Source organism: Urocitellus parryii, chromosome 14, assembly GCF_045843805.1.
Source record: "Urocitellus parryii isolate mUroPar1 chromosome 14, mUroPar1.hap1, whole genome shotgun sequence".
Lineage (NCBI taxonomy): Eukaryota > Metazoa > Chordata > Mammalia > Rodentia > Sciuridae > Urocitellus > Urocitellus parryii.
In genome coordinates, this window is record NC_135544.1 from 66,190,909 (window position 1) to 66,206,193 (window position 15,285).

Below are 15,285 nucleotides of genomic sequence, written 5' to 3' on the forward strand. Positions count from 1 at the left end.
CTGCGTCTTGGGTCCTGGTCCTGGAGAACGTGGAGTTGCACATTTGGATGAGAACACCTTGATGAGAGTGGTCCCCTGGGGACCCGGGGACCCGCAGCTGTGGCCCCGGGTGTTGGTGGGTGGCATCGACCCCTCTGACCTGAAAGGAGCTGGGACTGCCCCGTGGTGGCAGCCGCCGGTCTCCGGTCCTGTGTTGCTTGGGACATGGGCTGCGAGTGACGTCTGCTGAAGCTGAGCTGCAGCTTCCCCCAATGTGCCTTGGAAGCAGGGCGACTCGTTCATCCTTTGCTCGAGGACAAGGCCTGACTTCCCTGGCAAATGAGGCTGAGGTCTCTAGACACTGCTGTCTCTTGACTTAGGGAAAAGAAGACCCCGTCAGTGCAAGTCCACAGACCCTAGGTCCAGGCTTCTTCAGGGTGCAAGAGCAGGGCTCTGGCCCACCGAGGCTCAGCGTCAAGGTGACACGTGCTGAGCGTGGAGGCAGGCAGTCAGGGGAAGGGCTGGGCCCACAGTGTGGGCTGCACGGTCACCACCTCCAGGGCGGGAGGATGGAGAGGCCCCCTCACCCCTGACTGCAGGCTGCGAGGCTGGACTGCCTGTGCGCCTGCCCGGGGAGCTGGGCCCACCAGCTGGGCACCTGGAGCAGGCTCCTCCGGGCCGATGTCCAGAGCCCACGAGAAGCAGCACACACCACCCAGTGGCCAGAAGCCCGCAGCTGTGTGAGAAGGGCAGTGCCTGGCCGAGGGGCTCTCCTCCAACCTCAGGGGCCACGGCTCTCTGCAGAAGGGGAGTGGGCTCTGGCTCCCTCGCCATACCCCGCACTCAGTGCCACCACAGACGAGGTGCCAGCCTGAGGCGTCACGGACTGGTGTTCTCTGTCATGCCTGCTGTGCCGCGGTAAGTGAAGCAGATGTTTCCAGGCCCATTTGTAACAGCCCCTGAACACAGTGCTCCTGACGGAACACAAAAGGCTTGCCACAGCGCCCTGTGACCTCTAGAGAATCGTGTCCCTCGCCGGCCACAGCGAAGGTCACCTGGACAGAAGAGGGAGGCACGGGAATTGCACAGTGACTCATCCCCCGCATCCCAGAGACGAAGAGGCGGGACAGAGGGTGACAGACCAAAGCAGTAATTTGCGGAGCTGCTGAGCAGCATGCCCGAGCAGCGTGCCAGCCGGTGCCAGGGCTGCTCCCCCCACAGGTCCTTCTGACAGGAAGACTCCGAGCCAGGCCTCAGGACCAGGAGACATGAGGCAAGTGCTGGAGCAGCACTGAGGTCCCACTTCAGCCCCCCAAGGGGGGACCACTGGCTGGCCAGTCCCAGTGGACACGATGCCTGGCGTCACTGATCCCAGGGCAGTTGTTCTGTGACTCTCCACCTGGCCTCTACACTCAGAAAGCACCTGCAGAGCCAGCTGGCGACAGTGCCTGGCCTCAGGAGTCCACAGAGAGGCCGGGTGGCCCTTGGCCTCTCTTCCTCCATCTTGCCTTGCGCATTGCTCTTTCTAAAGAAACCGGCGAAAGCTTCAGCCCGTCTTCCGTCTCCCACCAGGTTCCAGACACCAGGGACTGTGCAGTGAGGGGATCCTGCTCCACGGTGCTCACGTTCCAGTGGGGGAGACCCACGAGGTCAGGCACTTACCTGCCCGTCCTGAGACACCTGGGAAGCCCTCCACGCTGTGTTAGCTTCAGGCCCGTGCAGTCCCTGCTCTGGGGCTCACCTGCATGCAGATGAGGTGTGACCAGGAGAGGTCCCTGCCCTGGGGCTCACCTGCATGCAGATGAGGTGTGACCAGGAGAGGTCCCTGCTCTGGGGGTGAGGTGTGACCAGGAGAGGTCCCTGCCCTGGGGCTCACCTGCATGCAGGTGAGGTGTGTCCAGGAGAGGTCCCTGCCCTGGGGCTCACCTGCATGCAGGTGAGGTGTGACCAGGAGAGGTCCCTGCTCTGGGGGTGAGGTGTGACCAGGAGAGGTCCCTGCCCTGGGGCTCACCTGCATGCAGGTGAGGTGTGTCCAGGAGAGGTCCCTGCCCTGGGGCTCACCTGCATGCAGGTGAGGTGTGACCAGGAGAGGTCCCTGCCCTGGGGCTCACCTGCATGCAGGTGAGGTGTGACCAGGAGAGGTCCCTGCCCTGGGGCTCACCTGCATGCAGGTGAGGTGTGACCAGGAGAGGTCCCTGCTCTGGGGGTGAGGTGTGACCAGGAGAGGTCCCTGCTCTGGGGGTGAGATGTGACCAGGAGAGGTCCCTGCCCTGAGGCTCACCTGCATGCAGGTGAGGTGTGACCAGGAGAGGCCCCTGACGCCCGCGGGAGGAGGAGGGCTGACCCGATGCACTGAGCAGATGGCTGTGGGTCCCACTGGTGCTTCCTGGGGGTGTCAAACGGGTCCGCTGCCCCCTGTCCCATGGTGCCTGGCCTTGCTAGGTGAGATGGTGTGATATCCTTTCTTTCTTTTTAACTTACCAGCCCTCTGGATGGAGAATGAACACGGCCCTTCCTGTGGCCTGCGTGCTCTGCACACCAGACCTCTTCCGCCTTATTTAACACGCTGTGGCTGGTTCCCTGGGTGACTCTATAGGTATGTCGTGGAGAAAGGACAGAGTGCAGTGTTCACACAGAAACCTGCCCCCGCGGGCATGCGCCCGGCCCTGGCAGGCCGCTCTCCTGGAGGAGCAGCATCCCTGCCATCGGTGTGATGACTGCCGCCTCCACCATGGGCAGCAGCTCAGCTGGCACCTCCTGGGTGCACTGTGTGCCAGGCACATCAGTCCCTCGGAGGATGGTCACGGTCTGACTGATGGGTGCTGAGCAGGAGCACAGGGCACTAGGAATGGCTCCAGGGACTCCAAGCACACAGGGATGTCACCGCAGATGTAAGAGGAGAAAGGCAGTTTGACCAATTTATGAATCACAGGATAGTTTGTAAAGATCCAAGAGCAATTAGGAGCAAGAGTTAAATATCAACTAGAGATTCTGCTTTCCTTTGTTTTATAAAACATCTCTTGGGTATCACTCCAGTATCACATAGACATCAGGTGCTAAATGAATGTTTGTGAATTTGATTCAATTGACTGTGATTGATCAAAACAGTAGAGAAGTCTATTGCCACCAATCCATAGACTGAAGAAGAAAATGTCAGTTTCCATTAGGAAAAAGATAAAGGCACACACTCACAATTTGAAGAACTGGGAAAATACAGGTGCCCTTGTTCACAGCATGTGATGCTCCCCAGGAATCCAGGGATCTGCGGTGACCCTGTGGTGGCTGTGCCTGGTGGACTTTCACTTCCTCTGTCTTAAATGGACTCATGGTAACGTTTGATATGATCAATCATTTTATTCCTCCTGGGTCTCCAAAATAAGTACATAGATAAACAGAGGTATAAAGATTCCCCAGGGTGGATCCATCCAGATTTCCAAAGCTCTCCCAGGCCTTGTCTAAATCGCACAGCATGGTCCCACACCTTAATGACTGTTAGCATGAGACAAATTCAGTGCAATTAAACAGTCTAAGAAGGGAGACTACACATGCACACGTCCTCTTTAAGCAACTGTTTTCTTAACATGTCTTATACAACCTGCATCATTTGAAAGTACCAACAATGACGCAAAATTCACAGCCAAGTCCCCAGAGCCCAAACCGCGCTCGGGGTGTACGTGCTCAGCACCTCACACTGCTGGTGTTTGAAAGGGGTCGGAAGACTGATTTCAGAGCAATCAGCCCCATTCAGTCTCTGGTGTCAATCTGGGGAACATTGAATTGGCTCCGCCGACTCTGTCTGGGCTGGTCCGCCTGCTGAAAACCCATCAGAGATAGCGTGTGCTCCCTCGGCACCGGGTCTCAGCAGCTCTGGGGCTCTGAGGGGAGAGGGACATTCGGTTTTCCTCACTTAAGACCTATTTTTCAGACATAGGCTGACGTTTGGGCATCTGGGGATGGAGAAGGGCAGTGGTTCCAGCTGGTGCACACTCCTGAGTCGTCTGTGCTTCCCAGAGCATTCGAGCCGGGCTGGCAGGGTCAGTGGGCTGGGATTTCCACCCGTGACACCCGTGGGGCTGGTGTCACAGCTGCCCTCTGAGCAGGGACGGCTGGACGGTCACTGCCGTTCTGGGAAGCTCGCCCTCGACCTCACGCCCGCTGATTCTCGGGGTGCCATCTGTGTTTCCCCAACGCTTGCTTCCATCTTCCAGGGGCTCAGGGGCCCTTCTTGGCGGAGGTTTTGCTGGGGAAAGTCAAGCCCAGGACAGCCTCTCTCTTGGCAAAGTGGCCTTGACTCCGGGGAGAGCCAACTCAGCAGGGAGATGGATGGTGCTGGGCAGACAGAGAGAAGGAAGTCCGGGGGGCAGCGGCAGCAGGGCCCGGGGGTCTGTGGGGTGGGGCCTGGGACACCTGCCCCTCGGCAGACCCAGGAGGAGTCCCACAGAGGGACATGGAGATCCTAGGGCAGCCAGTTGGACAGGGCTGTAGGGCCAGGGGCTTCCTGGGGCTCCTGGTGTTGGCCTGGCCCTGGGCAGGTCCCAAATGATGGACATTGAATTTCCTAGTACCTTGGGCAGGAGGGGTTGGGACTTAGACTTGGAGTTAAGTTGGCTGAAAGGAAATAAATCCAGGTATTATCTTGCACATCTCAGTCACCGGTGGTCAGACCTGGCCCACAGACCACTGGGTATTCTGAGTCGGCCTGCACTCTCCTCCTCAAAACCGCACTTTAAATAGGAAAATGAAACGCACAGGATCGAAAGCCCGTTGTGCGATAGTCGCACGTGTCAACGTGGAGAACTCAGCAGGTAGCCACGTCTGAGCGTCTGGTCCCCCCAAGGGCATGGGCTGGGGTCCTCACTCAGAGGGGGCTCTGGGCGTGCTGAGACCATGGGGTGCAGCCTCTTGGTGGCATTGGTGACTCCTGGAGAGGCCCAGGGAGCTGCCACCCGTCACCATGTGAGGAGACAGTACGAAGGTGGGGCTCGGTTCTGGCTGGTGACAGCTGAACATGCCTGAGTCCCCACTCTGATGGCCCACCCTCGGGGCGGGGAAGCCGGAGCCACGCCTCTCCCCGCGCGCGGTGCAGGCCTCTGCCAGCTCCTCTGGTGGTGGGGCTTGTCCTTTGCTCCTCACGCTGGCTCTGCTGTGCCTGTGGGCTGGCTTCACGGTGGCAGCCCTGGTTATGGACAGTCCTGCAGCCAGGACTCCAGGCTGGGGTCTTGGGGACACATCTCAGCTGGCTTTATTTCAGGACCAAGCTCTGTTGGAAGCTCCTTGGGGCTCCTGGAACCTCCAGCCTGCGTGGCTTGAGAAGAGCTAAAAGCCACCCGGGGACCACTGTGGACGGCTCCACATGGAGCCAGTGCTTGTGGTTTCTTTGAATCACACACGGTGCGGCGCCGGCAGCAGACGTGGCTTGGCGCTAGGTCTGGTGGTGGGATGGCAAAGAGGGCAGCTGGGCGCGGGGCCTCACCCGGCGACTGGCAGCCATGATGGGCTGGGTTACCCAGCCCCAGAGTGAACTTGGCTCCGCTTGATTTGCCAAGAAGAAAACGGGTGTCCGTGGTTCTGTGTCTCAAGGTTCACGCTGGGCCAGCGTCAGCGGAGACTCATCATTCACTTACGAGCGCCCACCCCAAATGTATGTGGTGTAGACCAAGCAAGGCCTGCACCCCGCATGTCGCCCTCTGCCCTCGTGGCCCTAGGTCATGACTTTAGATCATCTTTACTCCAGTAACCAAGCCACTTTACGAACAGCCCATTTGATGTCCACATCTGGGTTTTTAATTTGTACTCTCTACTTTCTCAAATCCCAGTTTCAAAAACTGTCCCCTATCTTTGTGGGTAAACGTGCACATTAGTTGCAGGGCAGTCTGGCCAAACCGGGCAGGGCACTGAAGGAGCTTGGGTTCAGCTCCCGAGGGACTCTCCCATCTCTGAAATAAGGCCTTGTGTGAGAGCAAGAAGGCCCCGGGGGAGGACCAGATGCAGCCACTTCTTCAAATGGAGAAGCCACACTTAGAGACAGAAACAAACCCACGGTATTGAAATGTGCTCATCTCCAGGCACCTAACGATAGAGCCGCTTTCTCCTGTGCTAGCAAAACCCACCTGGAAACAGCCATTACAGACCCCAGAATCATTACGGGTTCCCCGCCATCTCTGCACGGCCCCCCTCTGCCGTGACGCTGTCTAGAGTCAGCTGTGACTTATGTCGAGATGGTCGGAGGCCCAGAGAAAAGTCCCTGTGGTCTAATTTCAGGCCATTTTCCTGCACAGCATCAATAATATTCCTTCCCTAGGAAAATCAGGTGAGATGCAAAGTCAGACCAGAAAACCTGCCCGATAAATCACTTCGCAGATGAAAAAGAAACCAAGTGTGAAATGAGGGCCAGATGCTCTCAGATCCGCCCAGCGGGGGACACTCGCTCACACGCAGGCGTTTCCTCCGAGGGCCAGTGGGTGGGGTGTCCAGCACACGCTGCACCCCCACCAGCCTGGGTGCCCTGCGGCCGGGCCGAGCTCCTCCAAGGCCAGGAGCAGTTGGGCAGCACTGGAAGGACACGCAGACACACCCTCCTGTCCCCGTGTTTCCAGGGCGAGAACACCTGACGTCTAGGTACTACAGGGGCCTGAAAACCTCGTCACCTGCTCACAGGCGGGGCAGGCCAATAATCACGCGATGCGGCTCAGCAGTAGAGCGCTCACCTAGCACGGGTGAGGCTCTGGGTTCAATCCTCAACACCACATAAAAATAAATAAAATGAAAGTATTGTGTCCAACTACAACTAAAAACCCAACAAAGACCAATCACTTTGGGATGCTTCTGAAAATAACCCTTTTGGATTTGCTTTCAAGAGCTGGTTTTAGAACCATAAAAGAAAATCAGTTTGCCAAAACAGTCTCTTTCTACACACCCACATACCCCAACAAAGGTCAGCTATTAAGTGTCGGGGTTAGTGTGAGTACTTACAAAAGTAAGAAGTATTTAAGTACAAAATAATGAAAATCCTCTGGCCCCCTGTCAGGAAGCTCTGGATCAAACCGGAAGTTCAACTATTGTCATCATTTAGGCACTCACATCCTGAATGTTTTGATGATTTTCTCCACCCTTTTGTTTTTCCAGATGGGGCTTTTTGTTTCTCTGGGCTCTTGTGACCCTATTCAACAGATCGGGCTCACGCGGTCTAACTTGTACTTGCGGAGGCAGATGACGGCCGGTGGCAGGCAGGGCTTGGAGCAGCGGCAGGGCTGCCGGAGGCTGCTGCCCCACGGTGCCTCGATTCTGCCCGGCTTCTCTCTGCTCAGCCCCAGGCCGTGCCCCGACTCTGACGCTCCGCCGCCGTCTAGAGGGGATTTGACTCAGAGCTAAGGCCAAGATTTGGACAGAAGGATTTTAAAAATGTATTTGGTTTGTAGAGTTTTTAGAATATGTCATGTGTGTGGTAAAGACGAAATAGAGTGTATGTAAATCAGAATTCTAGCCTGAGTCGGGCGCTGTTCCTGGGTTATTCTGTGAAATCTGTCTTGTGGCTCTCTCTCCACAATGACGGCCCGAGGAGTGAAGCCATTTTCTCCAGATCAGTGTTGTTCCCGGCACTTCTAGGCCACGGCGGTGCTGGGCGGTTCACCTCAATGACAGAGTTGGGAAGGGTCAGGACCCGGGGCCGGACAGGGCCATGGGAGGTGAGGTCTGTCCATCCACAGGCTCCACCCAAACCCCTCTCCAAGTGCGAGGAAGGCCTGAGCGCTCAGCTTGGGCTTCTGCAGCTGCTGTCCCCAGGTCCCCGCTCGCCTGGCAGTGACGCAGCCGGGAGCCATGAGTGTCATGACTCACCCTTCCCAGCCTCTTTTCCTCCCCCACTCCCATTTTTTCTCACTTTATTGTGACAGAATCTGTTCTCTCTCCTTGGATCTGTACTTCAAACCCCTCTGGTACCGCGGTGGCGTTCCAACCCCCCAACACCAGGGAGCTCGCTGGGGGCACCGCGGTGTTTGGTGCTCCTCCTCTCTGCCTTCTCAGGCAGAGCAGCCAGCTGCGGCCGCGGGCTGTGCTTTATGGCTTCCCCAGGCCGAGCCTATTCATTGAGACATAAATAATAATGGTGCAGTGAAACATCAGCCAGAGATACTTGGTTTTAGGTGGTAAATTTTCAAAGGGGTGGAGATGGTTTTCCATTAGCACTGAAGGAAATCGTGACATTGAATCCTTCGAGTCCTAAGACAATTAGGGAATTTACATTAACGATTGATTGGCTTTGCAGCGGTGAATCATGTTGATGGATCTGCTGCCCGAGTGGCAGAGATTGAGTTGGACACTGCACCGCAGGGGCCCCCCGAGGCCTTGCATGTCTGCTGAATCTCACTGCAGTCTATTTAGCTTCTATATTTAAAATGCAACCACCTTCCAAATGTCAGCATTTAACCTCTTCCCCTTGTACAAAACTTTACAAAAATTATACTTAATTATTTAAAGAACCTGCTAATTTATAGATTTCCTTCTGAGAAAAAATAAAGGCTATCCATGAAAAAAAATGCTTCAAAACTATTATTGCAAATGTGACTTTGTAACACATGCAATTTGGAAAAGTACCAAACACCTGAAGAGTGAAGGGCGCCTGTGGGGAGATGCACCAGTCCTGGGGACAGGCTGGGCACACCGGCAGGCTTCCTGCTGGGGAGTCAGGGAGGGTGCTCTTTACCTGTTGTCGACCTGATGGTGGATGTCATGTTGGAGGGCGTTGTCCCGGGGACACATTCATCATCCTGGGAGTAACCAGCTTGGATGGCTCGAAGGTAACTGTGACTCCTTGTTCGGAAACATCCGGGCAGGTCGAGGGCATCCATGGCCTGAGATTCAACTTCACTAAAGACGGATTCACACACCGACTCGAACTGCCCATTGATCTCTGCTTCACTCATCTAGAACAATCAACAGCACATTTGATACCTGAATCCAGCAGGGTTATCCCAACCACATTACACAAGAATCAGGAAGACAAGAATTCATCCCACGACATTCACCTACGGTCTTATATTTTCAGCACAGCTAATTTGAAATCAGCATTGGAAATCTGTTAAGCTTGGGAAACAATGTATTGAGTTATTTCTTACAAAACATGAAGATGCATAGCCAGTTCCAGAAGATGATGAGATTCTGTGGACCCACAGTCAGGCTGGGCTGTGGGCTGTGGATTAGCAGGAAGACCCAGAGCAGGGCACCCGCAAATCTCACACGGTGCCTGGCGCAAAGCTGGCATTCAAACTGCTCACCCCTCCTCATTTCCAACCACCTGTCGCCCTTCCGAGCCACTCTGCCCAGGCAGCTCTGGGTCGGGGCTGTGCTGCCAGACCACACCCCAGTACAAGCTGCCTTAGTGCTTTCTCAGGGTAGAGGTTGCTCTCCTTGTCAGGGAAACGCGTCACCAGGGGCACAGCCCCTCCACCCGCCTCATCGCCACTGTGTGAGCCAGTGCAGGTGAGCGGGACGCATCCTCCGGGGGTCTGCATGGAACAGGTCATCTAACCACACCCCCAGGCTGCCCCCTTAGCTTGAGGTGCTACCTGTTGACTTCCTTCGATTGTGTAAAGATAAGCGATAATTTTGCAGACTTTCTCTTTCTCTGATACTAAGGATCAAACCCAGAGCCCTGAGCATGCCAGGCAAGTGCTCCATCCTGAGCCATGCTCCCGGTCCCAGGTGTGGGTCACCCTAGGAACATAAGTCTTCCCACTGTGCTCAAAGAAGCACTGTGCTGGCCCTAGAAGGTGGGGTCTGGGTTTGGGGGTTCGTGGGCTGCCACCTCAGCTCAGTCCCAGGGCTCTGCTTTGGAGACAGCTGGGGAAGACAGGCTCCTTCCGAGGTACCCTGATGGGTGCTTGTCCATGTCCCTGGGACAGATCTGGATAGTTAAGTGGAAGTCCAAAGCACTGAGGGGAGGGGGAGGTGGAGCAGGCACTTTGAGGCCTGAGGAGCTGGAATGGGGCTGGCAGCTCAGGCCAGTGCTCCGCTAGGGCAAGGGGCAGATATCAGCATGAACAGGTCAGCTCTTCTACAGGGCATCTCTCCACGGGATGGACCGCAACTTTGATAAATGACCTGTCACCTCCACGGACTCGTACACCCTGGGTGTCCCCCTCACGTGGTTGTGCACCCACTAACATGCGTGTGCACTTGGGGGTGCTTGCCAATGACACTGATGGGTGGGGCTGAGTCTCCCTGGGACACAGCAAGAAGACAGAGTCAGAGCTGGGAGGGGAGCAGTGCTCATGGGCACCTGCCAGCTGCTCTGGCCACCCCTCCTGCTCGTCTTCCTGCCCGCCCTGTGCCACGGCATGTGGAGCAGAGCTCTGGGGCTCAGGCCCAGAGTCCCGCTGGCCACAGTGAAGCCCAGCAGGTGCCACTGGGCATCAGGTGCTCTTCTAGGCTCAGGCCCCTTGCTCTCAGCCACAGGCCTCCAGCTGCCCAGGACCCCTGTCTCAGTGCCCTGCCCAGGACTGTCACTCACAACTCCCCCGGGCCCCATCAGAGCTGAGAGCAGATCCTCCACCCTGCAGGGTGCCAAGTGGCCTCCTGCCCCCGCCACTGCTCCCAACCCCCCTCTGGCCTATCCCCTCACTCCCCTCCTTCTTGACCCACCAACTCCCTTCCTTCCTGTCGCTGATGCCTACATTGTCACCCCTCAAACCCGTCTACCCCTCTTGCTTCTCTGTCCCTCTGCCCTCGCTCCTGTATCTGTCTCTCAGTTTCTGTTCATCTGCTCCCCTCCTGCTTCTGTCCCCCGATCCCCCTCCTGCCTCTGTCCCCTGCTCCCCTCCTGCCTCTGTCCCCTGCTCCTCCTCCTGTCTCTGTCCCCTGCTCCTCTCCTGTCTCTGTCCCCTGCTCCTCTCCTGTCTCTGTCCCCTGCTCCCCTCCTGTCTCTGTCCCCTGCTCCCCTCCTGTCTCTGTCCCCTGCTCCCCTCCTGTCTCTGTCCCCTGCTCCCCTCCTGTCTCTGTCCCCTGCTCCTCTCCTGTCTCTGTCCCCTGCTCCCCTCCTGTCTCTGTCCCCTGCTCCCCTCCTGTCTCTGTCCCCTGCTTCTCTCCTGTCTCTGTCCCCTGCTCCCCTCCTGTCTCTGTCCCCTGCTTCTCTCCTGTCTCTGTCCCCTGCTCCCCTCCTGCCCCTGTCCCCTGCTCCCTCCTGTCTCTGTCCCCTGCTCCCTCCTGCTTCTGTCCCCTGATCCCCCTCCTGCCTCTGTCCCCTGCTCCCCTCCTGTCTCTGTCCCCTGCTCCCCTCCTGCCTCTGTCCCCTGCTCCCTCCTGCCCCTGTCCCCTGCTCCCCTCCTGCCTCTGTCCCCTGCTCCCCTCCTGTCCCTGTCCCCTGCTCTTCTCCTGTCTCTGTCCCCTGCTCCCCTCCTGCCCCTGTCCTGTCCCCTGCTCCCCTCCTGTTTCTGTCCCCTGCTCCTCCTCCTGTCTCTGTCCCCTGCTCCCCTCCTGTCTCTGTCCCCTGCTCCCCTCCTGTCTCTGTCCCTTCTTCTGTCTCTGCTGCCCAACACACACACACACAAAGCTGAGGAGGGACATGGGCCTCTCCCCTGGTGGCCTCCTGCTGTACTGCTGTGGGGGCTGTGAGGGTGTCCTGCTCACCCAGCTTCTGGGACTGTTGGAATGTGCTGGCAGCTAAGTCAAAGCAGATCTTCAGACACCAAGTCAGTTCATGTCCCTGGGTGTCCGCAGAGGAATACCAGGGCCAAGGAGTCAGAGTCTACCTCCAAGACAGAGACCCATGCTGCTCCTCGCCCCTGCGTGACACTCCTGTGGCTTCGCCCTGAGCTCACTGACAGGCCGCTGGCCTCTGGAGGGTGCTGGGAGGGCGGGGCTGGGGCCTGAGGCCAGGAAGGACAGTCTTGGGCCTGGGCGGGGAGCAGGCTGGAGTGGGCTGGTGGAGCCTGGGTTTGCCCGATGGCCAGGGAGGGAGACCCAGCTGAGGGCAGACAAGCCTGGACATGCCACCAAGACAGCCGGGCGCCAGGTGGGTGTTCAGAAATGCTCCACTGTCTTGAAACCTGTCTGGACCCAGGCTTCTGGCCAGTCCCTGTCACTCTGGAGCCCTGGCAGGGTCTGACGCTGCATCTCCTCTGCGGATGCACAGTTCAGCCCACACCTACCACCGCTCCTTCTGGCTGCACTGCACCTGGGTCCCCTGGAGCAGGGAGCCAGCGGGAGGGAGGGGGCCCAAGCAGAGTGGAGACTCCGTCCCTGTGGCAGGTCCCAGAGCCATCAAGCTGAGCTCTGCTCCCCGCCCTGCCCTCTGCCAGGCTGTCTTCTTTCCTGCCCGTGGAGGACCTGGGTCCCCTGGAGCAGGGCCCGAGTCACAGGAATAGCCGCTGCTGGGCTCTCTCCTGAGCAGTGCTGTCTCTCCGGCCAGCAGGGGCTCGTCCTCTCTCTCCTCTTATGAGCAAGGCAGTGCTGTGTCCCACACCTAGTTTTGCTCCACCTTGAAATGCCACCCAGCTTCCTGCAGCCTGAGGAGGGGAGCCCCGGAGGGTGCGGACCCCGGGATGGAGCCCACGGGTGCTATCTTTCTGATAGACCTTGGCCTGCTCCGGACTAGAATGCCTTTCGTCTCACCTCTGCAAAGACAGGTGGTCATTCTGTTGTGTCCTGCACCTGAGTCTCAAGGTTCCTGTGACCCAGGCCATCTGCCTTGTCAGTTGAGGGCGGGTTCTGTGATCCATGCTACGTATTGAGCTTCAGAGTGGGTCACTTTAGCTAGCTGTTTGAGCAGGTGGGATGGGGTAGCTATGACCATCCACCCCGTGAAGGGCAGAATCATTCCACAGGCTGAGCACCATGTGCTGGCTCTGTCCCCTATGGGTGTTGCCAGCCTCTGGGTGGCCTTGTCCACCTCTCCTGTGGCTCTGCCCAGCTAGTCTTCCTGAGAGCAGGGTCTTCATGCCTCCCGATGACCCCCACCAGGGCAAACCTGCCCATTTCTTGGGGTTTCCACGAAAGCATGATTGTTGTTTGTGTGTACAGACTTCACAAAGTAGAACATTCTTTCTTGTCACCTGGGGATTGTCACCTCAGGCCGCGCTCGGGAACTCAGAATTCCATGAAAACCTGACAGAGGCTCCCCTGAATGTTCCTCATTGGCATGACACGGTGACTTTGCCTGGCCACTCAAAACAGCCGCACACACTCTCCCAGGTGCGCGGCTACCAGGGACCACTGAGTCCACACGCAGGAGTAGTGGAGGGACCAGCAACTGTCAGAAGGCACAGTTAGGATTCTGTTCTTTCGCCGCTAGGAGAACAGTGGGTATGGAGGAGCACAGTGTCACTGGCTTCCCTTGCCTGCCCTCTCTGGAATGCTGTTGTCACCGGACCCAGGAGTGTCCTCCATCCCTTCTCACTCACCTCCCACCTTCCTGCCAGCACCACTTCAGAAACAATCGACTGGGGCTGAACGTGAAGTCACGTCGTGGACCTTGACACGGAAAGACATGGTCTAAACCCAGCCGAGGCCCAGGTGACTGCTCCCGCTTCCCCCTGCCAGGCGTCTTGCTGGGTGGAGAAGGGCTGAGTAGATGCTGGCTGCTGACTCGGGTCTCAAGGTCCCATCCTGGGTTCACCAAGAACAAGATGTGGAGCGGCTAGTGCGTGCGTGTGAGTTTTCTCAAAGCCGAGCGGGTGCAGCACTGGTGCTGCTGGGGTTGGTGGCCGCCTGGCCGAGTGACAGGCACTTAACTGGAACCTGCTTGCTGAAGGCAAGTCAAGCCAGGGGGGAGGAGGCAAGGGTGGCTGCCACCTGCCAAGAGCCACTCTGCCGTCTGCGTGTGCCGTTTGGGGTCTGCACAGATTTACAAGCTGAGTTTTGGTGAACTAGCTACTACCTGAAGGGAAGCCGTCAGCGTGGAGAGCAGGCAGTCTGGTTGGCCACCCTCGTCTCAGGCCCAGAGGGAGCTGCCCTGGACTCCAGGCTCGGCAGCTTCAGAGCCTCCTGGACCCCTCTGGGCTGCAGAGAGGGTCCCTGTCACAGGGCTCACAGTGGGCGGGGCCTATTTCCCTGACTGCTCAGGAGCCTGGGGGTGGCTGCGGGTAGCAGCAGGTGACCTGGCTGAGGAGTCCTGGCACATGGGACCTCGAGAGCCAGGTCGGAGAGTCCTAGTTAGCAGTTAGCCATGGGTCTTTCCTGTCATCAGGAGAAAGAGCCAGGAAATTCTCTCTGCCACAGATGGAACTTTACCTGCTTCTAAGAGAAAACCTGGCATCTAGGTTAGCTAAAGAGGTCAATAGTCCTGAAGTTATGGACCAGAGACCACCCAGAGAGTGTGGAGGGAAAAGCTCCAAGTGCAACTGTCTTTTCTTTTACATATATTTTTTAGTTGCAGATGGACACAATACCTCTACTTATTTATTTTTATGTGGTGCTGAGGCTTGAACCCAGTGCTCATACGTGTGAGGCAAGTGCTCTACTGCTGAGCCACAGCCCCAGCCCCCAGAGTGCAACTCTCCTCTCCCTGAGAAAGAGTTGTGAATACAAAGACCATCTTAGAAGGAATCAAAAGTCTGTGTCAAAGACTCTCTTTACCCTGGCCAGCTGCCCACAGTCCTGGCACAGAACCCAGAGGCCTTCCGCTCTGAGATACACACCACTGCTACTGTTCACTATTGGCATTGCAGTAAAAGCAGAGGCTGTCATTATGAGTGCTTGCTGTAAGCTGGGCTACTGCCTAAAAGCACCCAACACCCATCACACGGCCATTGTTGCCCTGCTAATCACACTGCAGGAGGCAACCCAGCCCAGGATCTGTCTTTCCTGCAAAGGAAAACACCATGTGGGGAGCTCATGTGAACACCAGCTCTGTGTTAATGGAAGTTAAAATTAGAAAGCCACATGTTTAATTATATCCAGGCATTCAATTCCCGTTGGATGCTTACCACAGGGCAAGTGGCACTAACAGTGCCCACGTACTTTATTGGGGTTTGGCCAGCTCACTGCAGGGTGGAAGCCCCGGAACTCCTCACTCTTAAACATCTGAGACCCTAATCAAACATTACAGTTCTCTTAGCAAAGCTGAATGCTGCTCAGGGACCTTCTGCCCAGGTAGATATGGACACTGGGAGTGGGCCTGGATACTGCTCTGGGACCTGAGTCCTAGGTAGAGACGGACCCTGGGAGCTGGGAATTCTCTGGTCTGGGAGTAGGTGTCTAGGTAGAGGTGGACCCTGGGAGCTGGGCAGTCTCTGGTCTGGAGCAGGTGTCTAGGTAGAGATGGACCCTGGGAGCTGGGCTGTCTGTGGTTTGGGAGCAGGTGTCTAGGTAGAG

The 15,285-nt window shown here is 57.2% G+C and overlaps 1 protein-coding gene across 1 annotated transcript in view; it reads right to left on the bottom strand.

Annotated features, from left to right (window-relative positions):
• Positions 1 to 15,285, bottom strand: part of Dlgap2 (DLG associated protein 2) — a 243,944-nt gene that overhangs the window by 33,215 nt on the left and 195,444 nt on the right. The window contains exon 7 of the mRNA XM_077792488.1: positions 8,681 to 8,900. Coding sequence (XP_077648614.1) covers positions 8,681 to 8,900 — 220 coding nt within the window. The remainder of the gene's footprint in view (positions 1 to 8,680; positions 8,901 to 15,285) is intronic.